The sequence below is a fragment of the Salvelinus alpinus genome, chromosome 10 (genome assembly GCF_045679555.1).
Source record: "Salvelinus alpinus chromosome 10, SLU_Salpinus.1, whole genome shotgun sequence".
In the NCBI taxonomy this organism is placed as follows: Eukaryota; Metazoa; Chordata; class Actinopteri; order Salmoniformes; family Salmonidae; genus Salvelinus; species Salvelinus alpinus.
The window spans coordinates 85536836-85562881 of record NC_092095.1 but is presented as its reverse complement, the minus strand read 5'-3'; the positions used below and the strand labels follow the sequence as shown (position 1 = coordinate 85562881).

The following is a 26046-nucleotide window of genomic DNA, read 5'->3' as shown; positions in this document are numbered from 1 at the left end:
CCCAGTGATGTACTGGGCCATACGCACTACCCTTTGTAGCGCCTTACGGTCAGATGCTGAGCTGTTGCCATACCAGGCGGTGAGGCAACCGGTCAGGGTGCTCTCGATGGTGCAGCTGTATAACTTTTTGAGGATCTGGGGACCCATACCAAATCTTTTCAGTCTCCTGAGGGGGAATAGGTTTTGTCGTGCCCTCTTCACGACTGTCTTGGTGTATTTGGACCATGATAGTTTGTTGGTGACGTGGACACCAAGGAACTTGAAACTCTCGACCCGCTCCACTACAGCCCCGTCGATGTTAATGGTGGCCTGTTCGGCCCGCCTTTTCCTGTAGTCCACGATCAGCTCCTTTGTCTTGCTCACATTGAGGGAAAGGTTGTTGTCCTGGCAACACACTGCCAGGTCTCTGACCTCCTCCCTATAGGCTGTCTCATTGTTGCCGGTGGTCAGGCCTACCACCAGGTCTACCTTCTCACATGCATCTGGTTGATCTCTGAATATTAGGAAATGTAAATTATTTGCGTTGAAAAGATGTCTTAAACTCAGTATGCAATATCCCTGTAAAAGATGGGACTTAAACTCAGTATATAATATCCCTGTAAAAGATGGGACTTAAACTCAGTATATAATATCCCTGTAAAAGATGGGACTTAAACTCAGTATGCAATATCCCTGTAAAAGATGGGACTTAAACTCAGTATGCAATATACCTGTAAAAGATGGGATCACATATTTTGGTATTAAAGTTAGCAAAGATCAGAAAGAAAGGGGCAACTTAAATTTCTCTCCTACTGTAGATAAAATTGGAAAGAGATTTAACTCCTGGTTATTAAATAAATCTTTATCTGGACGTGTACTATTATCAAAATCTGAAGGTCCAGATGAGTTTATTACCTCCCTTGTCTTGGATGTTCCTCTGGCAGTAACTAAAATGGTTGATACTCAATTATTTAACTTCATGTGGAGGAATAAACCTCATTATTTAAGGAAAGCGGTAATATGTAGCACCCAAAGTGAAGGGAGGGTTGAACGCTCTGGATTTTAAAACCTCTAATATAATCTTTAAGATTAAATGGAAACTAAACTATGTAAGAAATAAGGATTGGATTATCATCCCTAATTTAATATTCTAACAGATTGGTGGTCTAGAATTCTTACTCAAATGCAACTTTGATGTGGGTAAAATCCCTATTAATCTTGTTAACTTTCATAAACAAGTACTTCTAACTTGGAACCTCATGTACAAACATCATTTCCCCCCACAGACATACAATCTGGAAAAATAAAGGCATAAAATACAAAAACAAGTCTTTTTTTTTTTCAAGAACTGGTTTGGCAACAGCATTATCTGGCTTAAACAATTATTGAATATTGATGGACAACTATATGATTATCAAATAATAATTATTGAATAATAATAAATATATGATTATCCAGAATTCATGAGAACGCACAATGTTACATTCACTCCTGAGGAGTATCAAATAGTTGTTAGAGCTGTCCCTGAAGGTGTTGTTAGGTCCCTGAAGGTGCTATTCTTCTCTTAGGAGAATATAACAATACTCCCAAGTGCAACTGTTGAGGATTTTGTAGCCTCAATTCAGCTAGAAGGAATTTACATTTTATAAACTATAAATGTAATAACATATTTATATGAAAACTATGTCAAGATGTTACTATTCCCTCTGCTAGAATGTACTGGAATGCAGCCCTAGGACAAGTGAAGTGGAACAAAGTTTCGTTGTTATCTGGTAAATATTGTATATCTAATAAGGTGAAAGAAGTATTATATTTACATTTACATTTAAGTCATTTAGCAGACGCTCTTATCCAGAGCGACTTACAAGTTGGTGCATTCACCTTATGATGTCCAGTGGAACAACCACTTTACAATAGTGCATCTAACTCTAAGGGGGGGGGGGGGGTTAGAAGGATTACTTTATCCTATCCTAGGTATTCCTTAAAGAGGTGGAATACCTACTAGTATCATACAAACTCATTCATAGAATCTACCCTGTAAAGACCTTTATTATACACAGATTCAAAATAGCTATTGATAACAAATGTGTATTTTGTGGTTGTGACCCAGAGACTCCTGAACATTTATTTTGGGACTGTTCTTATGTCAGAAGATTTTGGAGTGAGTTAGAAGATTTTATTAAATAAATAAAATATTAATGTTCATTTGAAAGACTGTTTTATTTTGATCCAAATGATATCGACCCCGATGTAACTTTCATTGTTCATTTGTTTATTTATCCATAAAATGAAGTGGACAAGGGAACAAAACCCTCTTCACATTGTTTAAGATAAAATTGAAATATTATTTTGAAATTATCAGTACGGTGTAAAAACAAAAAAGCAATACGTACCATAAAACTGTTTGACTATTGAAAATGTATCTCGACATGTGATGTAAATTCACTAATAAAACCCCACTCTTCTCTGTTTTCTATAAGGAGTTCGAGCAGGACATTAAGACCATTCTACATTCTTCCAATAAGAAAGCTTTTCAAATCAATACGTGTGTATCTTTTAAGGTCTTCGTATAATCTGTAATGTGTTGTACCCCCTAGCATATGTTATCATTGTCTGTTTGTATACTTCTTGTATGTATACTGGTGTTCCTACAATAAGAAAGTCTTAACGCATCGACACCTGTCAGCGTCAACCAGAATGCAGACTGGACGTCGCCGGCAGGTTAACCATTATGAGCTAACTAGCTGCTAATGTCGAGCTAGCTACCTGTTGCTGCCCAAGTCAAAGGTGCCCAAGTCATGTGAGCTCAACGCAGTTATCACACCCCTCACAACAAACCTGTTGTCTTCTCACCGTGCGTGTTCAGTAAATAACTAAATGTTCCTGTTCCAGCTAGCTAGCAAATGTTAGCGACGTTTTCCAGGATGCGTAGCTAATTTGCTGGTAACCTACATCAGTATAACCTGCTAATTGTAACCAATGTAACGTTAGCTAGTCCAGATGACTTTGTCTGCGGATACAACGCTGCCTAATATAAACGCAACACGTCTTGCATCATCACATTGTTTTGGCTTTACCGTTGAATGAAGCTGTCAAGAAGTCATTTTGTCCAGCAGTCAGAGTATCCAGCTAGCTAACGTTAGCAGCACTAGCCACCAACCAACTGAAGTGACTCACAGAAACAGGATATGCAAAGTGTCTGTACTCTGTCCTGTCGCTGTGGGGACGTCTCAACATCACAGGTTTGACCCCAACCTCACTCAAGGAAGTGCAGGAGAAATATGGAATGTTTTGCGGTGCACATCATTTAGGACTAAAACAAGCATCTTCAAGAATACAACCCTAATAAAAGCTGCAGGAAAATACAAAATATCTTTCATCTGAAAACCTGATGACAGGGTAGTTATTGTATTTAAACACTGGTATATCATGGATGTAGACAGACATTCCGATTAACAACGACAGTGGGAATTATAATGCCACATTATGAACACAGTAGGCCTGTATCTATTTATCTATCCCAAGAGAGGGCAGTATAGAGACCTGCCACTGATGGTGCTCAATACAGTAGTTTAATCTGTAAACGATGTGGCTACATACATACACAGTATTATATGGAGACTGTCTTAGAAAACAGTATGTCACCGTGGCTATCTTATATCAGGAAGAACAGCCTCTATCAACACAACTGTAGCAGTTCATAAATACACATATCTACATCAGGAAAGGCTTTAATCAACAGGCAATACATCAGAGAAATAAAGAGTAACCAAACAAATTATAATTCAGAATAATCAGACTGGATACCGCATTTCAATAACATCCAATAAAAACACAGGTGCTATATCTGTCTGTCTCCAGTCTGTCTAGTCTACGCTCCAGCGTCTGTCTCCAGTCTGTCTAGTCTACGCTCCAGCGTCTGTCTCGCAGGCTGTGTATCTGTATGTGTACAGTTTGTTGTCAGCTCCTCCACTCAAAATCAACTGCAAGAGGAGAGGAGGTACAACCGTTGGAAGAGACAGAGGGAACACAAAACTTTGAACAGAATACAGGCTAGGGTTAGGTTAATACAGGCTAGATGTGTGTTGGTGTCTCTCCAGGTTAATACAGGCTAGATGTGTGTTGGTGTCTCCAGGTTAATACAGGCTAGATGTGTGTTGGTGTCTCTCCAGGTTAATACAGGCTAGATGTGTGTTGGTGTCTCTCCAGGTTAATACAGGCTAGATGTGTGTTGGTGTCTCTCCAGGTTAATACAGGCTAGATGTGTGTTGGTGTCTCCAGGTTAATACAGGCTAGATGTGTGTTGGTGTCTCTCCAGGTTAATACAGGCTAGATGTGTGTTGGTGTCTCCAGGTTAATACAGGCTAGATGTGTGTTGGTGTCTCTCCAGGTTAATACAGGTTAGATGTGTGTTGGTGTCTCTCCAGGTTAATACAGGCTAGATGTGTGTTGGTGTCTCTCCAGGTTAATACAGGCTAGATGTGTGTTGGTGTCTCTCCAGGTTAATACAGGCTAGATGTGTGTTGGTGTCTCTCCAGGTTAATACAGGCTAGATGTGTGTTGGTGTCTCTCCAGGTTAATACAGGCTAGATGTGTGTTGGTGTCTCCAGGTTAATACAGGCTAGATGTGTGTTGGTGTCTCTCCAGGTTAATACAGGCTAGATGTGTGTTGGTGTCTCTCCAGGTTAATACAGGCTAGATGTGTGCTGGTGTCTCTCCAGGTTAATACAGGCTAGATGTGTGTTGGTGTCTCTCCAGGTTAATACAGGCTAGATGTGTGTTGGTGTCTCTCCAGGTTAATACAGGCTAGATGTGTGTTGGTGTCTCTCCAGGTTAATACAGGCTAGATGTGTGTTGGTGTCTCTCCAGGTTAATACAGGCTAGATGTGTGCTGGTGTCTCTCCAGGTTAATACAGGCTAGATGTGTGTTGGTGTCTCTCCAGGTTAATACAGGCTAGATGTGTGCTGGTGTCTCTCCAGGTTAATACAGGCTAGATGTGTGTTGGTGTCTCTCCAGGTTAATACAGGCTAGATGTGTGTTGGTGTCTCCAGGTTAATACAGGCTAGATGTGTGTTGGTGTCTCTCCAGGTTAATACAGGCTAGATGTGTGTTGGTGTCTCTCCAGGTTAATACAGGCTAGATGTGTGTTGGTGTCTCTCCAGGTTAATACAGGCTAGATATGTGTTGGTGTCTCTCCAGGTTAATACAGGCTAGATGTGTGTTGGTGTCTCTCCAGGTTAATACAGGCTAGATGTGTGTTGGTGTCTCTCCAGGTTAATACAGGCTAGATGTGTGTTGGTGTCTCCAGGTTAATACAGGTTAGATGTGTGTTGGTGTCTCTCCAGGTTAATGCAGGCTAGATGTGTGTTGGTGTCTCTCCAGGTTAATACAGGCTAGATGTGTGTTGGTGTCTCTCCAGGTTAATACAGGCTAGATGTGTGTTGGTGTCTCTCCAGGTTAATACAGGCTAGATGTGTGTTGGTGTCTCTCCAGGTTAATACAGGCTAGATGTGTGTTGGTGTCTCTCCAGGTTAATACAGGCTAGATGTGTGTTGGTGTCTCTCCAGGTTAATACAGGCTAGATGTGTGTTGGTGTCTCTCCAGGTTAATACAGGCTAGATGTGTGTTGGTGTCTCTCCAGGTTAATACAGGCTAGATGTGTGTTGGTGTCTCTCCAGGTTAATACAGGCTAGATGTGTGCTGGTGTCTCTCCAGGTTAATACAGGCTAGATGTGTGTTGGTGTCTCTCCAGGTTAATACAGGCTAGATGTGTGCTGGTGTCTCTCCAGGTTAATACAGGCTAGATGTGTGTTGGTGTCTCTCCAGGTTAATACAGGCTAGATGTGTGTTGGTGTCTCCAGGTTAATACAGGCTAGATGTGTGTTGGTGTCTCTCCAGGTTAATACAGGCTAGATGTGTGTTGGTGTCTCTCCAGGTTAATACAGGCTAGATGTGTGTTGGTGTCTCTCCAGGTTAATACAGGCTAGATGTGTGTTGGTGTCTCTCCAGGTTAATACAGGCTAGATGTGTGTTGGTGTCTCTCCAGGTTAATACAGGCTAGATGTGTGTTGGTGTCTCTCCAGGTTAATACAGGCTAGATGTGTGTTGGTGTCTCTCCAGGTTAATACAGGCTAGATGTGTGTTGGTGTCTCTCCAGGTTAATACAGGCTAGATGTGTGTTGGTGTCTCTCCAGGTTAATACAGGCTAGATGTGTGTTGGTGTCTCTCCAGGTTAATACAGGCTAGATGTGTGTTGGTGTCTCTCCAGGTTAATACAGGCTAGATGTGTGTTGGTGTCTCTCCAGGTTAATACAGGCTAGATGTGTGTTGGTGTCTCTCCAGGTTAATACAGGCTAGATGTGTGTTGGTGTCTCTCCAGGTTAATACAGGCTAGATGTGTGTTGGTGTCTCTCCAGGTTAATACAGGCTAGATGTGTGTTGGTGTCTCTCCAGGTTAATACAGGCTAGATGTGTGTTGGTGTCTCTCCAGGTTAATACAGGCTAGATGTGTGTTGGTGTCTCTCCAGGTTAATACAGGCTAGATGTGTGTTGGTGTCTCTCCAGGTTAATACAGGCTAGATGTGTGTTGGTGTCTCTCCAGGTTAATACAGGCTAGATGTGTGTTGGTGTCTCTCCAGGTTAATACAGGCTAGATGTGTGTTGGTGTCTCTCCAGGTTAATACAGGCTAGATGTGTGTTGGTGTCTCTCCAGGTTAATACAGGCTAGATGTGTGTTGGTGTCTCTCCAGGTTAATACAGGCTAGATGTGTGTTGGTGTCTCTCCAGGTTAATACAGGCTAGATGTGTGTTGGTGTCTCTCCAGGTTAATACAGGCTAGATGTGTGTTGGTGTCTCTCCAGGTTAATACAGGCTAGATGTGTGTTGGTGTCTCTCCAGGTTAATACAGGCTAGATGTGTGTTGGTGTCTCTCCAGGTTAATACAGGCTAGATGTGTGTTGGTGTCTCTCCAGGTTAATACAGGCTAGATGTGTGTTGGTGTCTCTCCAGGTTAATACAGGCTAGATGTGTGTTGGTGTCTCTCCAGGTTAATACAGGCTAGATGTGTGTTGGTGTCTCTCCAGGTTAATACAGGCTAGATGTGTGTTGGTGTCTCTCCAGGTTAATACAGGCTAGATGTGTGTTGGTGTCTCTCCAGGTTAATACAGGCTAGATGTGTGTTGGTGTCTCTCCAGGTTAATACAGGCTAGATGTGTGTTGGTGTCTCTCCAGGTTAATACAGGCTAGATGTGTGTTGGTGTCTCTCCAGGTTAATACAGGCTAGATGTGTGTTGGTGTCTCTCCAGGTTAATACAGGCTAGATGTGTGTTGGTGTCTCTCCAGGTTAATACAGGCTAGATGTGTGTTGGTGTCTCTCCAGGTTAATACAGGCTAGATGTGTGTTGGTGTCTCTCCAGGTTAATACAGGCTAGATGTGTGTTGGTGTCTCTCCAGGTTAATACAGGCTAGATGTGTGTTGGTGTCTCTCCAGGTTAATACAGGCTAGATGTGTGTTGGTGTCTCTCCAGGTTAATACAGGCTAGATGTGTGTTGGTGTCTCTCCAGGTTAATACAGGCTAGATGTGTGTTGGTGTCTCTCCAGGTTAATACAGGCTAGATGTGTGTTGGTGTCTCTCCAGGTTAATACAGGCTAGATGTGTGTTGGTGTCTCTCCAGGTTAATACAGGCTAGATGTGTGTTGGTGTCTCTCCAGGTTAATACAGGCTAGATGTGTGCTGGTGTCTCTCCAGGTTAATACAGGCTAGATGTGTGTTGGTGTCTCTCCAGGTTAATACAGGCTAGATGTGTGTTGGTGTCTCTCCAGGTTAATACAGGCTAGATGTGTGTTGGTGTCTCTCCAGGTTAATACAGGCTAGATGTGTGCTGGTGTCTCTCCAGGTTAATACAGGTTAGATGTGTGCTGGTGTCTCCAGGTTAATACAGGCTAGATGTGTGTTGGTGTCTCTCCAGGTTAATACAGGCTAGATGTGTGTTGGTGTCTCTCCAGGTTAATACAGGCTAGATGTGTGTTGGTGTCTCTCCAGGTTAATACAGGCTAGATGTGTGTTGGTGTCTCCAGGTTAATACAGGCTAGATGTGTGTTGGTGTCTCTCCAGGTTAATACAGGCTAGATGTGTGTTGGTGTCTCTCCAGGTTAATACAGGCTAGATGTGTGTTGGTGTCTCTCCAGGTTAATACAGGCTAGATGTGTGTTGGTGTCTCTCCAGGTTAATACAGGCTAGATGTGTGTTGGTGTCTCTCCAGGTTAATACAGGCTAGATGTGTGTTGGTGTCTCTCCAGGTTAATACAGGCTAGATGTGTGTTGGTGTCTCTCCAGGTTAATACAGGCTAGATGTGTGTTGGTGTCTCTCCAGGTTAATACAGGCTAGATGTGTGTTGGTGTCTCTCCAGGTTAATACAGGCTAGATGTGTGCTGGTGTCTCTCCAGGTTAATACAGGCTAGATGTGTGTTGGTGTCTCTCCAGGTTAATACAGGCTAGATGTGTGTTGGTGTCTCTCCAGGTTAATACAGGCTAGATGTGTGCTGGTGTCTCACCCTGCTGTCAGTCCAGTCCACACAGAGCACCTTGTCCTCGTGGGCAGACACATCATACAAAGGGGCCTTGCAGCTGGAACACAAACACACTTTTGTAAACACTAGATCCCCTACCCCCTCAGCCTCTACCGCCTAGCACCCCTCAGCCTCTACCGCCTAGCACCCCCCAGCCTCTACCGCCTAGCACCCCCTCAGCCTCTACCGCCTAGCACCCCTCAGCCTCTACCGCCTAGCACCCCCCAGCCTCTACCGCCTAGCACCCCCCAGCCTCTATCCCTTACACCCTCAGCCTCTACCGCCTAGCACCCCCCAGCATCTACCGCCTAGCACCCCTCAGCCTCTACCGCCTAGCACCCCTCAGCCTCTACCGCCTAGCACCCCCCAGCCTCTACCGCCTAGCACCCCCCAGCCTCTACCGCCTAGCACCCCCCAGCCTCTACCGCCTAGCACCCCCCAGCCTCTATCCCTTACACCCTCAGCCTCTACCGCCTAGCACCCCTCAGCCTCTACCGCCTAGCACCCCTCAGCCTCTACCGCCTAGCACCCCCCAGCCTCTACCCCCTACCACCCCAGCCTCTACCCCCTACCACCCTAGCCTCTACCCCCTACCCCCCCAGCCTCTCCCCCCTACCACCCCACCCCAGCCTCTACCCCACCCCAGGCTCTACCCCCCCACCCTCTACCACCCCAGCCCCTACCACCCCACCCTCTACCATCCCAGCCCCTACCCCCCAGCCTCTCCCCCCTACCACCCCACCCCAGCCTCTACCCCACCCCAGTCTCTACCCCCCCAGCCTCTACCCCCCCAGCCCCTACCACCCCAGCCCCTACCACCCCAGCCCCTACCACCCCACCCTCTACCATCCCAGCCTCTACCATCCCAGCCCCTACCACCCCACCCTCTACCATCCCAGCCCCTACCATCCCAGCCCCTACCATCCCACCCTCTACCATCCCAGCCTCTACCACCCCAGCCCCTACCACCCCACCCTCTACCATCCCAGCCTCTACCATCCCAGCCTCTACCACCCCAGCCCCTACCACCCCAGCCCCTACCACCCCAGCCTCTACCCCACCCCAGCCCCTACCACCCCAGCCCCTACCACCCCACCCTCTACCACCCCACCCCCTACCACCCCACCCTCTACCACCCCAGCCCCTACCACCCCAGCCCCTACCCCACCCCAGCCTCTACCACCCCACCCTCTACCACCCCAGCCCCTACCACCCCACCCTCTACCACCCCACCCTCTACCACCCCAGCCCCTACCACCCCAGCCCCTACCACCCCAGCCTCTACCACCCCACCCTCTACCACCCCAGCCCCTACCACCCCAGCCCCTACCACCCCAGCCCATAACCCCTACATCCCCCAGCATACAGACCTCCTGGTGTCCCAGAGTTTGACCAGGTTGTCGAGGGAACCAGACACCAGCTGGTGCTCATGGGAAGGAGCCCACTTCACCGCTGTGACCCAGCCGCTGTGAGAGGTAAGAGACAGCAGCACCAACGACCCGTCTACACAAACAGATAAATACACACCTTATGGAACAGCGGGGACTGTGAAGAGAAACACACGATAACACACACATAGATGTTGTATTGTAGATATGTGGTAGTAGTGGTCTGAGGTAACACACTTAATGTATTGTAGATATGTGGTAGTAGTGGTCTGATGTAACACACTTAATGTATTGTAGATATGTGGTAGTAGTGGTCTGATGTAACACACTTAATGTATTGTAGATATGTGGTAGTAGAGTAGTGGTCTGATGTAACACACTTAATGTATTGTAGATATGTGGTAGTAGTGGTCTGAGGTAACACACTTCATGTATTGTAGATATGTGGTAGTAACTAATGGGGATCCATAATAAACCCCAGGAAGAGTAGCTGCTGCCTTGGCAGGAACTAATGGGGATCCATAATAAACCTCAGGAAGAGTAGCTGCTGCCTTGGCAGGAACTAATGGGGATCCATAATAAACCCCAGGAAGAGTAGCTGCTGCTTTGGCAGGAACTAATGGGGATCCATAATAAACCCCAGGAAGAGTAGCTGCTGCCTTGGCAGGAACTAATGGGGATCCATAATAAACCTCAGGAAGAGTAGCTGCTGCCTTGGCAGGAACTAATGGGGATCCATAATAAACCTCAGGAAGAGTAGCTGCTGCCTTGGCAGGAACTAATGGGGATCCATAATAAACCCCAGGAAGAGTAGCTGCTGGCTTGGCAGTAACTAATGGGGATCCATAATAAACCCCAGGAAGAGTAGCTGCTGCCTTGACAGGAACTAATTGGGATCCATAATAAATCCACTCACGTAAGAGAGACGTTCTAATGTACATTGGTGCACAGAGATGTTTAAATGAAGTTTGATGTAGTTGTGACCTTTGGAGCGAGGGTCCCACAGCCTGATGTGTCTGTCAGTGCTGCCAGAGGCCAGGCGACGAGACAGTGGAGAGTAGGAGATGTGGTTAAACACCTTACTGCCTGTCTATAGAGAAGAAGAGAAGGGGAGATTAACCAATCAGTCATCAATTAAGAGGTTGTGAGGGGTGTGGTCTAGGGAGTCCCTCACCAGTGTGGTCTAGAGAGTCTCTCACCAGTGTGGTCTGGGGTTAGAGTCTCTCACCAGTGTGGTCTGGGGTTAGAGTCTCTCACCAGTGTGGTCTGGGGTTAGAGTCTCTCACCAGTGTGGTCTGGGGTTAGAGTCTCTCACCAGTGTGGTCTGGGGTTAGAGTCTCTCACCAGTGTGGTCTAGGGTTAGAGTTTCTCACCAGTGTGGTCTGGGGTTAGAGTCTCTCACCAGTGTGGTCTAGGGTTAGAGTCTCTCACCAGTGTGGTCTGGGGTTAGAGTCTCTCACCAGTGTGGTCTGGGGTTAGAGTCTCTCACCAGTGTGGTCTGGGGTTAGAGTCTCTCACCAGTGTGGTCTGGGGTTAGAGTCTCTCACCAGTGTGGTCTAGGGTTAGAGTCCCTCACCAGTGTGGTCTAGTCTCTCACCAGTGTGGTCTAGGGTTAGAGTTTCTCACCAGTGTGGTCTGGGGTTAGAGTCTCTCACCCGTGTGGTCTGGGGTTAGAGTCTCTCACCCGTGTGGTCTGGGGTTAGAGTCTCTCACCCGTGTGGTCTGGGGTTAGAATCTCTCACCAGTGTGGTCTGGGGTTAGAGTCTCTCACCCGTGTGGTCTGGGGTTAGAGTCTCTCACCAGTGTGGTCTAGGGTTAGAGTCTCTCACCAGTGTGGTCTAGGGTTAGAGTCTCTCACCAGTGTGGTCTTCATGCTTCCGGTCTCGGCGTCCCAGAGGCGGATGGTGTGGTCCCAGGATGCACTGCAGATCTCCTCGCTGTCCAACCAGAGGACAGACGACACTGCCTCGTTGTGACCAGACAAAGTCATGAGGGGTGTCTAGAAGAGGAAGATTTTATATTTTTTATTTAACCAGGTAGGCCAGTTGAGAACAAGTTCTCATTTACAACAGCGACCTGGCCAAGATAAAGCAAAGCAGTTCAACACATTCAACAACACAGAGTTACACAAAAACAAACATAGAGTCAATAATACAGTAGAAAAAGTCTATATACAGTATGTGCAAATGAGGTAAGATAAGGGAGGTAAGGCAATAAATAGGCCATAATGACAAAGTAATTACAATATAGCAATTAAACACTGGAATGGTAGATGTGCAGAAGATGAATGTGCAAGTAGAGATACTAGGGTGCAAAGGAGCAAGATAAATAAATAAATACAGTATGGGGATGAGGTAGTTGGATGGGCTGTTTACAGGTGCAGTGATCTGTGAGCTGCTCTGACAACTGGTGCTTAAAGCTAGTGAGGGAGATATGAGTCTCCAGCTTCAGTGATTTTTGCAGTTCGTTCCAGTCATTGGCAGCAGAGAACTGGAAGGAGAGGCGGCCAAAGGAGGAATTGGCTTTGGGGGTGACCAGAGAGATATACCTGCTGGGGCGCGTGCTACGGGTGGGTGCTGCTATGGTAACCAGGGAGCTGAGATAAGGCGGGGCTTTACCTAGCAAAGACCTGTAGATGACCTGGAGCCAGAGGGTTTGGCGACGAGTATGAAGCGAGGGCCAGCCAACGAGAGCATACAGGTCGCAGTGGTGGGTAGTATATGGGGCTTTGGTGACAAAACGGATGGCACTGTGATTGACTGCATCCAATTTGCTGAGTAGAGTGTTGGAGGCTATTTTGTAAATGATGGTGGGTAGTATATGGGGCTTTGGTGAAAAAACGGATGGCACTGTGATAGACTGCATGATGGTGGGTTAGAGTCTATATGGGGCTGTGATAGACTGCATGATGGTGGGTTAGAGTCTATATGGGGCTGTGATAGACTGCATGATGGTGGGTTAGAGTCTATATGGGGCTGTGATAGACTGCATGATGGTGGGTTAGAGTCTATATGGGGCTGTGATAGACTGCATGATGGTGGGTTAGAGTCTATATGGGGCTGTGATAGACTGCATGATGGTGGGTTAGAGTCTATATGGGGCTGTGATAGACTGCATGATGGTGGGTTAGAGTCTATATGGGGCTGTGATAGACTGCATGATGGTGGGTTAGAGTCTATATGGGGCTGTGATAGACTGCATGATGGTGGGTTAGAGTCTATATGGGGCTGTGATAGACTGCATGATGGTGGGTTAGAGTCTATATGGGGCTGTGATAGACTGCATGATGGTGGGTTAGAGTCTATATGGGACTGTGATAGACTGCATGATGGTGGGTTAGAGTCTATATGGGGCTGTGATAGACTGCATGATGGTGGGTTAGAGTCTATATGGGGCTGTGATAGACTGCATGATGGTGGGTTAGAGTCTATATGGGGCTGTGATAGACTGCATGATGGTGGGTTAGAGTCTATATGGGGCTGTGATAGACTGCATGATGGTGGGTTAGAGTCTATATGGGGCTGTGATAGACTGCATGATGGTGGGTTAGAGTCTATATGGGGCTGTGATAGACTGCATGATGGTGGGTTAGAGTCTATATGGGGCTGTGATAGACTGCATGATGGTGGGTTAGAGTCTATATGGGGCTGTGATAGACTGCATGATGGTGGGTTAGAGTCTATATGGGGCTGTGGGTCAGATGATTAATACTATGATACACTACTGATCAACTGGAGCCCTGGGAGCCCCTAACCCTGGATAACACCACGAGGGAGCCCCTAACCCTGGATAACACCACGAGGGAGCCCCTAACCCTGGATAACACCACGAGGGAGCCCCTAACCCTGGATAACACCACGAGGGAGCCCCTAACCCTGGATAACACCACGGGGGAGCCCCTAACCCTGGATAACACCACGAGGGAGCCCCTAACCCTGGATAACACCACGAGGGAGCCCCTAACCCTGGATAACACCACGAGGGAGCCCCTAACCCTGGATAACACCACGGGGGAGCCCCTAACCCTGGATAACACCACGAGGGAGCCCCTAACCCTGGATAACACCACGAGGGAGCCCCTAACCCTGGATAACACCACTGGGGAGCCCCTAACCCTGGATAACACCACTGGGGAGCCCCTAACCCTGGATAACACCACGGGGGAGCCCCTAACCCTGGATAACACCACGGGGGAGCCCCTAACCCTGGATAACACCACGGGGGAGCCCCTAACCCTGGATAACACCACGGGGGAGCCCCTAACCCTGGATAACACCACGGGGGAGCCCCTAACCCTGGATAACACCACGGGGGAGCCCCTAACCCTGGATAACACCACGGGGGAGCCCCTAACCCTGGATAACACCACGGGGGAGCCCCTAACCCTGGATAACACCACGGGGGAGCCCCTAACCCTGGATAACACCACGGGGGAGCCCCTAACCCTGGATAACACCACGGGGGAGCCCCTAACCCTGGATAACACCACGGGGGAGCCCCTAACCCTGGATAACACCACGGGGGAGCCCCTAACCCTGGATAACACCACGGGGGAGCCCCTAACCCTGGATAACACCACGGGGGAGCCCCTAACCCTGGATAACACCACGGGGGAGCCCCTAACCCTGGATAACATCACGGGGGAGCCCCTAACCCTGGATAACATCACGGGGGAGCCCCTAACCCTGGATAACACCACGGGGGAGCCCCTAACCCTGGATAACACCACGGGGGAGCCCCTAACCCTGGATAACACCACGGGGGAGCCCCTAACCCTGGATAACACCACGGGGGAGCCCCTAACCCTGGATAACACCACGGGGGAGCCCCTAACCCTGGATAACACCACGGGGGAGCCCCTAACCCTGGATAACACCGCGAGGGAGCCCCTAACCCTGGATAACATCATGAGGGGTTGCTCTCCTCACCCTGGTCAGTCTGATAGGGTTAGTCTGGGTTAGTTTGGGTCAGGCTGCTCTCCTCACCCTGGTCAGTCTGATAGGGTTAGTCTGGGTTAGTCTGGGTCAGGCTGCTCTCCTCACCCTGGTCAGTCTGATAGGGTTAGTCTGGGTTAGTCTGGGTCAGGCTGCTCTCCTCACCCTGGTCAGTCTGATAGGGTTAGTCTGGGTCAGGCTGCTCTCCTCACCCTGGTCAGTCTGATAGGGTTAGTCTGGGTCAGGCTGCTCTCCTCACCCTGGTCAGTCTGATAGGGTTAGTCTGGGTCAGGCTGCTCTCCTCACCCTGGTCAGTCTGATAGGGTTAGTCTGGGTTAGTCTGGGTCAGGCTGCTCTCCTCACCCTGGTCAGTCTGATAGGGTTAGTCTGGGTCAGGCTGCTCTCCTCACCCTGGTCAGTCCCAGCTGTTCAGTCTTCTGTTTCTTTCTGGGTCTGCTGGGAGGCTCCTCTACCTCCTCCTCCTCCTCTGTGGCCACTGGCAGGACAACAGTCAGCAGGGAAACACAGGAGATACATAGTTAACATGGATACTACAGATACTATATACACATGGAGCTGGAAACGAATCTCACTCCATTATCATCCCAGAGTCCAATAGTACCTGCTGACCAGATCTTCAGCATCTTGTCCCAGGAACCACTGCAGAACTGAGAGGAATGAAGACAAAAATACATCTATTAGTTCCTGAGCAGTGATGTTGACAGCTGCATATCCCCCCCGTCTTCTCATCCCCCCGTCTTCTCCCCCCCGTGTCTTCTCCTCCTCCCCCCGTGTCTTCTCCCCCTCCCCCCGTGTCTTCTCCCCCTCCCCCCGTGTCTTCTCCCCCCCCCCCCCCGTGTCTTCTCCCCCGTCTCCTCCTCCTACCCCCATCTTCTCCCCCACGTCTTCTCCCCCATGTCTCCTCCTCCCTCCCGTCTTCTCCTCCCTCCCCCCGTCTCCTCCCTCCCCCCGTCTCTTCTCCTCCCTCCCCCCGTCTCTTCTCCTCCTCCCCCCCGTCTCTTCTCCTCCTCCTCCCCCCGTCTTCTCCTCCTCCTCCCCCCCGTCTTCTCCTCCTCCTCCCCCCCGTCTTCTCCTCCTCCTCCCCCCCGTCTTCTCCTCCTCCCCTGTCACCTTAGTGCGTGTGGGATCCGTGGCGATAGTGTCAACACTCCCAGCGTGTCCACGGCAACAGTGTCTAGCTTTCAGCTTGTTCCTCTCAGAGTTCCACTCCCACAGCAGAATGGTTTGGTCCAGAGAGGCCGTGAGCAGCAGGGAGGTCAGGCCATCTAGGCAAACATAGGGGTGTCAGGATGAGACGATCAAGACCAGGGTTCCCCAACAGGCGGCCCTCAGGCTGAATTTGGCCCGCGGGTGATTTTATTTGGCCCCCCAAGTTAAAAAAATAAATAAATGTAAAAACACCAGCAAATCAGCTCCAAGCTCCCCCTCACCTCTCTTGACCCAGGCCACGTCCTTCACCACGTCCGTGTGTCCGGCCACCGTCATCACAGCCTTGCCCTCCAGAGACCAGATCCTGGCCGTCTTATCGTAGGAACCCGTCAGGATCCTGGAGCAGACATCATTAACATCGGGTATCTGGGTTAGGGTCTCTGCCATTCAGAGTCTGGGTTAGGGTCTCTGCCAGAGGTGTGGACTCGAGGACTCGAGTCACATGACTTAGACTTGAGTCACAAATGTGGTGACTTGCAACTCGACTTTAACACCAATGACTCGGGACTTAACTTGGACTTGAGCCTTTTGACTCGACCTGACACCCTCCCCAAGCCCAGATAATAAAAGCGATGCTATTAAAATAAGTGTGCAGGGCAACAACTCTTCATTTAACGGATTACAGTTTGAATCGGACAGCAGCCAATCAAATTGTGCCAGCTGAGAAAAAGTTTTGCGTGGCAGTGCAGAGGAACGTCGGCGGGTGGATTCAGACGGAGCCTTTGGAAAGATGATCCCCAAAATGATTATGTTCGGATATGAAGACGACACTGTAGTCATCAAAAAACGGATTGCAACTTGCAAAACACGCGGGAAGAAGATTACAGACGGAGGCGCAACAACTTCCAACTTTATTCGACATTTGAAGCTGCACCAAGAACGGTAAGTCGTAATATAGCCGACAGCTATATATAACTTTGCTAGTGTAGCATGTAGACTAACGTAACGTTAAATCAATGAGCCTCCACACAGTCAGTCAGTGCGGGAACGTGATCATTGCACCAAAGACTGTGCTACAACTGACCAGGCAGTTGGTAGCCTAAATCCTGCCTGATGTTACTGCTGTTCCTGAAACCATTGGCATACGTTAGCCTACTGTAACCACACAGAGAGGGTGTGTGTGTTAAGGTTGTGCGATTGTGTACAAGCCTACATCGCCCGATTGCGTCACATAGCGATCCCCGAAAGTCGATCGCGATGGGGGGGAGGCGGGTCTTTCTCATGGCTACCCATGTATTTCCATGGAAATATAAAGTTTATTTGGAAAGTAATAAATACACTGCTCAAAAAAATAAAGGGACAAAAACACTAAAACACTTTGTGTCCTGCTGGAGGTCATTTTGCAGGGCTCTGGCAGTGCTCCTCCTTGCACAAAGGCGGAGGTAGCGGTCCTGCTGCTGGGTTGTTGCCCTCCTACGGCCTCCTCCACGTCTCCTGATGTACTGGCCTGTCTCCTGGTAGCGCCTCCATGCTCTGGACACTACGCTGACAGACACAGCAAACCTTCTAGCCACAGCTCGCATTGATGTGTCATCCTGGATGAGCTGCACTACCTGAGCCACTTGTGTGGGTTGTAGACTCCGTCTCATGCTACCACTAGAGTGAGAGCACCGCCAGCATTCAAAAGTGACCAAAACATCAGCCAGGAAGCATAGGAACTGAGAATGGTATGTGGTCACCACCTGCAGAATCACTCCTTTATTGGGGGTGTCTTGCTAATTGCCTATAATTTCCACCTGTTGTCTATTCCATTTGCACAACAGCATGTGAAATTTATTGTCAATCAGTGTTGCTTCCTAAGTGGACAGTTTGATTTCACAGAAGTGTGATTGACTTGGAGTTACATTGTGTTGTTTAAGTGTTCCCTTTATTTTTTTGAGCAGTGTATATATATTTTTAAAAGCATTCATGATTTGCGTAAAAACCCAACCAAGCCGCACTGCTTCTTAACACAGCGCGCCTCCAACCCGGAAGCCAGCCGCACCAATGTGTCGGAGGAAACACCGTGCACCCGGCTCCCTTGGTTAGCGCGCACAGCGCCCGGCCCGCCACAGGAGTCGCTGGAGCGCGATGAGACAAGGATATCCCTACCGGCCAAACCCTCCCTAACCCGGACGACGCTAGGCCAATTGTGCGTCGCCCCACGGACCTCCCGGTCGCGGCCGGCTGCGACAGAGCCTGGGTGCGAACCCAGAGTCTCTGGTGGCGCAGCTAGCACTGCAATGCAGTGCCCAAGACCACTGCGCCACCCGGGAGGCTGAGACTTGCCACTCTTGACAGGAGACTTGACTCGGACTTGCCTGTCTTGACTCGGGACTTGAGTGCTAAGTCTTGAGACTTACTTGTGACTTGTAAAACAATGACTCTGGCTCTGGGTTAGGGTCTCTTACCATTCAGAGTCTGGGTTAGGGTCTCTGGGTTAGGGTCTCTTACCATTCAGAGTCTGGGTTAGGGTCTCTGGGTTAGGGTCTCTTACCATTCAGAGTCTGGGTTAGGGTCTCTGGGTTAGGGTCTCTTACCATTCAGAGTCTGGGTTAGGGTCTCTGGGTTAGGGTCTCTTACCATTCAGAGTCTGGGTTAGGGTCTCTGGGTTAGGGTCTCTGGGTTAGGGTCTCTGGGTTAGGGTCTCTTACCATTCAGAGTCTGGGTTAGAGTCTCTGGGTTAGGGTCTCTTACCATTCAGAGTCTGGGTTAGGGTCTCTGGGTTAGGGTCTCTTACCATTCAGAGTCTGGGTTAGGGTCTCTGGGTTAGGGTCTCTTACCATTCAGAGTCTGGGTTAGAGTCTCTGGGTTAGGGTCTCTGGGTTAGGGTCTCTTACCATTCAGTCTGGGTTAGACGTCATTTCTCTTACCATTCAGAGTCTGGGTTAGGGTCTCTCTGGGTTAGGGTCTCTTACCATTCAGAGTCTGGGTTAGGGTCTCTGGGTTAGGGTCTCTACCATTCAGAGTCTGGGTTAGACGTCATGTCTCTTACCATTCAGAGTCTGGGTTAGGGTCTCCAGAGTCTGGGTTAGGGTCTCTGGGTTAGGGTCTCTTAACATTCAGAGTCTGGGTTAGGGTCTCCAGAGTCTGGGTTAGGGTCTCTACCATTCAGAGTCTGGGTTAGGGTCTCTACCATTCAGAGTCTGGGTTAGGGTCTCTACCATTCAGAGTCTGGGTTAGGGTCTCTTACCATTCAGAGTCTGGGTTAGATGTCATGTCTCTTACCATTCAGAGTCTGGGTTAGGGTCTCTGGGTTAGGGTCTCTGGGTTAGGGTCTCCAGAGTCTGGGTTAGGGTCTCTACCATTCAGAGTCTGAGTTAAGGTCTCTTACCATTCAGAGTCTGGGTTAGACGTCATGTCTCTTACCATTCAGAGTCTGGGTTAGGGTCTCTTACCATTCAGAGTCTGGGTTAGGGTCTCTTACCATTCAGAGTCTGGGTTAGATGTCATGTCTCTACCATTCAGAGTCTGGGTTAGACGTCATGTCTCTTACCATTCAGAGTCTGGGTTAGACGTCATGTCTCTTACCATTCAGAGTCTGGGTTAGGGTCTCTTACCATTCAGAGTCTGGGTCAGATGTCATGTCTCTTACCATTCAGAGTCTGGGTTAGACGTCATGTCTCTTACCATTCAGAGTCTGGGTTAGGGTCTCTTACCATTCAGAGTCTGGGTTAGGGTCTCTTACCATTCAGAGTCTGGGTTAGATGTCATGTCTCTACCATTCAGAGTCTGGGTTAGACGTCATGTCTCTTACCATTCAGAGTCTGGGTTAGGGTCTCTTACCATTCAGAGTCTGGGTTAGGGTCTCTTACCATTCAGAGTCTGGGTTAGATGTCATGTCTCTACCATTCAGAGTCTGGGGTTAGATGTCATGTCTCTTACCATTCAGAGTCTGGGTTAGATGTCATGTCTCTTACCATTCAGAGTCTGCCTCCACTGAGCTGATCCAGTCATCATGCATCATACACTCCTCTGGTTGGGGAGCGGTGAACCTCTCCACATACTCTATCTCCACCACATCTTCCTGTAACACACACACAAAACACACTTCAAGTCATATTGGCATACTAAGCAGGCTACCCGTAAACTCTACTGTCCAGACGTCCTACTACCGTCCAGAGGGGGCTACTACCGTCCAGAGGGGGCTGTGTGTAAACTCTACTGTCCAGAGGTCCTCCTACTGTCCAGAGGTCCTACTACCGTCCAGAGGTCCTACTACCGTCCAGAGGGGGCTACTACCGTCCAGAGGGGGCTACAAATAAACTCTACTGTCCAGAGGTCCTCCTACTGTCCAGAGGTCCTACTACCGTCCAGAGGGGGCTACTCGTAAACTCTACTGTCCAGAGGTCCTACTACCGTCCAGAGGGGGCTGTGTGTAAACTCTACCGTCCAGAGGTCCTACTACCGTCCAGAGGTCCTACTACCGTCCAGAGGTCCTACTACCGTCCAGAGGTCCTACTACCGTCCAGAGGTCCTACTACCGTCCAGAGGGGGCTACTACCGTCCAGAGGGGGCTACTACCGTCCAGAGGTCCTACTACCGTCCAGAGGGGGCTACTACCGTCCAGAGGTCCTACTACCGTCCAGAGGTCCTACTACCGTCCAGAGGGGGCTACTACCGTCCAGAGGTCCTACTACCGTCCAGAGGGGGCTACTACCGTCCAGAGGAGGCTACTACCGTCCAGAGGGGGCTACTACCGTCCAGAGGGGGCTACTACCGTCCAGAGGAGGCTACTACCGTCCAGAGGGGGCTACTACCGTCCAGAGGGGGCTACTACCGTCCAGAGGAGGCTACTACCGTCCAGAGGAGGCTACTACCGTCCAGAGGGGGCTACTACCGTCCAGAGGGTGCTACTACCGTCCAGAGGGGGCTACTACCATCCAGAGGGTGCTACTACCGTCCAGAGGGGGCTACGAGTAAACCTTACTGTCCAGAGGTCCTACTCACCGTTGAGATGCTTTCAGCCTCCATGTGATTTGACAACGATGTCCGCAGGAACTGACCTCGCACCAGGAAGTCAAACTCAATCTGGCTGTGAGACCCTACAACAACAAAGCACACACACAGATGAGACACCCAATATGATGCTAATACATTCATCAGTGATCTAGGTCAAACCAAGACAGCACCAGTCCTGAAATAATTCAATTGGAGAATAATAGTTAAACAATGTGTGTAATGTGACAAAAGGCCATATAAGACATGGAGTGGACATGGAATATTGGTCTCCTGAGTGTAGACACACGTCTTCCTATAGACCTGGGGGGCTCAGATGTCTCCTGAGTGTAGACACACGTCTTCCTATAGACCTGGGGGGCTCAGATGTCTCCTGAGTGTAAACACACGTCTTCCTATAGACCTGGGGGGCTCAGATGTCTCCTGAGTGTAGACACACGTCTTCCTATAGACCTGGGGGGCTCAGATGTCTCCTGAGTGTAAACACACGTCTTCCTATAGACCTGGGGGGCTCAGATGTCTCCTGAGTGTAGACACACGTCTTCCTATAGACCTGGGGGGCTCAGATGTCTCCTGAGTGTAAACACACGTCTTCCTATAGACCTGGGGGGCTCAGATGTCTCCTGAGTGTAAACACACGTCTTCCTATAGACCTGGGGGGGCTCAGATGTCTCCTGAGTGTAAACACACGTCTTCCTATAGACCTGGGGGGCTCAGATGTCTCCTGAGTGTAAACACACGTCTTCCTATAGACCTGGGGGGCTCAGATGTCTCCTGAGTGTAGACACACGTCTTCCTATAGACCTGGGGGGCTCAGATGTCTCCTGAGTGTAAACACACGTCTTCCTATAGACCTGGGCGCTCAGATGTCTCCTGAATATAGAACTGAGGACCTTGTATCTCCTGGTATCAGTGATCAACAAGTTGAAAAGAATGAGGAAGGAAACAGAGTCTGGAAATGGAAATCCGTGACGTGTCCACGAGGACTCATTGCTGGATGAAGTAGGATTCAAGGAAAAGGTCAAGCAGGGGGTTTTGTCTGGTCCGTTTGTGGTGTCGGGTGGGTGGAGAGGAAGCTAGGAACGCTGCAGTCAGTCAAGGTAGCATGAAGTGGATTCATTAGGATGGATGTCAGTGGAGGCTGCTGAGGGGAAGACGGCTCATAATAATGTCCGGAACGGAGCAAATGGAACGGCATCACATGGAAACCATGTGTTTGATACCATTTCACTCCAGCCATTAGCACGAGTCCGTCCTCCCCAATTAAGGTGGCACCAACCTCCTCTGATATATGAAGTGGCTGGAGGGAGGAGAGTCTGGCCCTGATGCTGTGCTATGAGGTGGCTGGAGGGAGGAGAGTCTGGCCCTGATGCTGTGCTATGTGGTGGCTGGAGGGAGGAGAGTCTGGCCCTGATGCTGTGCTATATAGTGGCTGGAGGGAGGAGAGTCTGGCCCTGATGCTGTGCTATGTGGTGGCTGGAGGGAGAAGAGTCTGGCCCTGATGCTGTGCTATGAGGTGGCTGGAGGGAGGAGAGTCTGGCCCTGATGCTGTGCTATGTGGTGGTTGGACGGAGGAGAGTCTGGCCCTGATGCTGTGCTATATAGTGGCTGGAGGGAGGAGAGTCTGGCCCTGATGCTGTGCTATATAGTGGCTGGAGGGAGGAGTCTGGCCCTGATGCTGTGCTATGAGGTGGCTGGAGGGTGGAGAGTCTGGCCCTGATGCTGTGCTATATAGTGGCTGGAGGGAGGAGAGTCTGGCCCTGATGCTGTGCTATATAGTGGCTGGAGGGAAGAGAGTCTGGCCCTGATGCTGTGCTATATAGTGGCTGGAGGGAGGAGAGTCTGGCCCTGATACTGTGCTATATAGTGGCTGGAGGGAGGAGAGTCTGGCCCTGATGCTGTGCTATGAGGTGGCTGGAGGGAGGAGAGTCTGGCCCTGATGCTGTGCTATGTGGTGGCTGGAGGGAGGAGAGTCTGGCCCTGATGCTGTGCTATATAGTGGCTGGAGGGAGGAGAGTCTGGCCCTGATGCGGTGCCATGTGGTGGCTGGAGGGAGGAGAGTCTGGCCCTGATGCTGTGCTATGTGGTGGCTGGAGGGAGGAGAGTCTGGCCCTGATGCTGTGCTATGTGGTGGCTGGAGGGAGGAGAGTCTGGCCCTGATGCTGTGCTATGTGGTGGCTGGAGGGAGGAGAGTCTGGCCCTGATGCGGTGCTATGTGGTGGCTGGAGGGAGGAGAGTCTGGCCCTGATGCTGTGCTATGTGGTGGCTGGAGGGAGGAGAGTCTGGCCCTGATGCTGTCCTATGTGGTGGCTGGAGGGAGGAGAGTCTGGCCCTGATGCTGTGCTATGAGGTTCTCCCTGATAGGGTGTTGTTAGGAGTTATCCGGTTAGTGCCAGAAGTTTGGCCATGTAGCGTCAGTGTGTAGAAAGGTCCAGCTGAGATGTGGTAGGGGTGGAGTGAAGACGTCTGGAGGACAAGCCTCAAGTGTAGTAACTGTGGCGGTAGTCATCAAGGTCTTCAGAATGCCGGGTTGAAACAGATACAGGTAGCTACAGTCGGTGGCTGTAATGCAACATTGTATTGGATGCCAACCGCCATTAAACCCCAACGAATGGAAAGCACCATTCTACAATCTATTCTCACCATTCTTTGCTTCCAGCAGCTTGTTGATGACGTTGCTGAGTTCCTGCACCTCTGAGGCAGCAGGGATGGAGAATGGGACGTCATCTACTGAATATCTGCGGGACAACGTTGGTAGGTTATGCTATAGCAATAATTTAACATGACTAAGTCACTGCTTACAGACCAATAGATAGTTGGCTAGCTAACTTCGAACTTGTAGTTACCAGCTAGGCTAGCAAACATAACAACCCATAGGATTTATATTTACAATCTTCCCTGGTCAGGCTAACCCACACTAACTTCAATAAATCAACATTATGAAAGCACCTTTATGCAACTCGCCAGCTAAGGATACAGTATGATTACCGTTACCAACAGCATGGCTAACACTCCCATAGAGTTCTCCTTCATGCTCGCTAGCAAGTTAGCTAGCTAGTTAGCTTACTGGCCAACGAGCAAGCTAACTAGCTAGTGGCTATCTTTACAATTCAGCAATAAATACTTACTTTTTGTTATCCGTAAAGAACCTTGTTTGTAACTGAGACATGTCTCTTCTGTTGTTGAATACTAACTCTATAAAACTGCTTCACAGACTGTTATTCGTTGCTGTACACATCAAGCAGGACGTCATGCCATGTGGGTCAGAATCAGCTTGCCTGTGTGAGATGTGGGAGACATGTTAGTGGATCACGGAAAACTCAAATGTCGATAACTTTTCCCTACTCCTCTAGTAATGTCTGGAGCCAACATCAACAAAAAAATAGGCTTTTATCTACCACCACATTACCTTAGCATATTTATGGGAATGTTCTGGCTATAGACCGTATATTATAGACGCTAAGATAGCCCGAAATGCATGTTAAAAGGCCTTTTCAAACTGCATCGTTCTTAACCACAGGCTATCTAAGAATGGCTCTGGGCTAGTTTATCAAAAAATTTAAAAAGCTTTAAATCAAAATCAAATTGTGTGGGTCACATACACCTGGTTAGCAGATGTTAATGATAGTGTTGCGAAGTGCTTGTGCTTCTAGTTTCGACAGTGCAGTAATAACCAACAAGTAATCTAACAATTCCCCAACAACTACCTAATACACACAAATCTAAAGGGGTGAATGAGAATATGTACATATAAATATATGGATGAGCGATGGCCGAGAGGCATAGGCAAGGTGCAATAGATGGTATAAAATACATTACTCATATCATATGTATATACTGAAAGATATGTAAACATGATTAAAGTGGCATTATTTAAAATGCCATTGTTTAAGTGACTAGTGATCCATTTATTAAAGTGGCCAGTGATTGGGTCTGAATGTAGGCAGCAGTCTCTCTGAGGTAGTGATTGGTTCTGAATGTAGGCAGCAGTCTCTCTGAGGTAGTGATTGGGTCTGAATGTAGGCAGCAGCCTCTCTGAGGTAGTGATTGGGTCTGAATGTAGGCAGCAGCCTCTCTGAGGTAGTGATTGGTTCTGAATGTAGGCAGCAGCCTCTCTGAGGTAGTGATTGGGTCTGAATGTAGGCAGCAGCCTCTCTGAGGTAGTGATTGGGTCTGAATGTAGGCAGCAGCCTCTCTGAGGTAGTGATTGGGTCTGAATGTAGGCAGCAGCCTCTCTGAGGTAGTGATTGGGTCTGAATGTAGGCAGCAGCCTCTCTGAGGTAGTGATTGGGTCTGAATGTAGCCAGCAGCCTCTCTGAGGTAGTGATTGGGTCTGAATGTAGGCAGCAGCCTCTCTGAGGTAGTGATTGGGTCTGAATGTAGCCAGCAGCCTCTCTGAGGTAGTGATTGGGTCTGAATGTAGGCAGCAGCCTCTCTGAGGTAGTGATTGGGTCTGAATGTAGCCAGCAGCCTCTCTGAGGTAGTGATTGGGTCTGAATGTAGCCAGCAGCCTCTCTGAGGTAGTGATTGGGTCTGAATGTAGCCAGCAGCCTCTCTGAGGTAGTGATTGGGTCTGAATGTAGGCAGCAGCCTCTCAGGTAGTGATTGGGTCTGAATGTAGGCAGCAGCCTCGCTGAGGTAGTGATTGGGTCTGAATGTAGGCAGCAGCCTCTCTGAGGTAGTGATTGGGTCTGAATGTAGCCAGCAGCCTCTCTGAGGTAGTGATTGGGTCTGAATGTAGGCAGCAGCCTCTCTGAGGTAGTGATTGGGTCTGAATGTAGCCAGCAGCCTCTCTGAGGTAGTGATTGGGTCTGAATGTAGCCAGCAGCCTCTCTGAGGTAGTGATTGGGTCTGAATGTAGGCAGCAGTCTCTCTGAGGTAGTGATTGGGTCTGAATGTAGCCAGCAGCCTCTCTGAGGTAGTGATTGGGTCTGAATGTAGGCAGCAGCCTCTCTGAGGTAGTGATTGGGTCTGAATGTAGGCAGCAGCCTCTCTGAGGTAGTGAT

General features: G+C 49.2%; 2 protein-coding genes across 2 annotated transcripts in view; both read right to left on the bottom strand.

The window, feature by feature from the left end:
* The window catches only part of LOC139532896 (islet cell autoantigen 1-like protein), a 55062-nt gene extending 51510 nt beyond the window's left edge, over positions 1-3552 (bottom strand). The window contains exon 1 of the mRNA XM_071331058.1: positions 3057-3552. The gene's annotated coding sequence lies outside the window, so the exon portion shown is untranslated. The remainder of the gene's footprint in view (positions 1-3056) is intronic.
* A 142-nt stretch (positions 3553-3694) lies between these two features.
* On the bottom strand, positions 3695-24362 carry LOC139532893 (ribosome biogenesis protein wdr12). Its single transcript, XM_071331054.1, has 13 exons — positions 24169-24362; positions 23684-23778; positions 21032-21126; positions 20002-20108; positions 16324-16439; positions 16004-16158; positions 15495-15540; positions 15283-15368; positions 11797-11937; positions 10923-11028; positions 9921-10053; positions 8536-8608; positions 3695-3962 (listed from the first exon to the last, which is right to left on the bottom strand). Exons 1-13 carry the CDS (start codon positions 24207-24209, stop codon positions 3885-3887), a joined length of 1272 nt encoding a protein of 423 aa, XP_071187155.1. The 5' UTR covers positions 24210-24362; the 3' UTR covers positions 3695-3884.
* Between the last annotated feature and the right edge of the window lie 1684 nt (positions 24363-26046).

Coding starts and splice junctions, on each gene's coding strand:
- LOC139532893 (XM_071331054.1), bottom strand. CDS start 24,209: ATGTCTCAGTTACAAACAAGGTTCTTTACGGATAACAAAAA. Junction 15,369..15,494: donor GCTGAAGATCTGGTCAGCAG/GTACTATTGGAC, acceptor TTGTCCTGCCAG/TGGCCACAGAGGAGGAGGAG. Junction 11,938..15,282: donor AACAGCTGGGACTGACCAGG/GTGAGGAGAGCA, acceptor TTCCTCTTCTAG/ACACCCCTCATGACTTTGTC.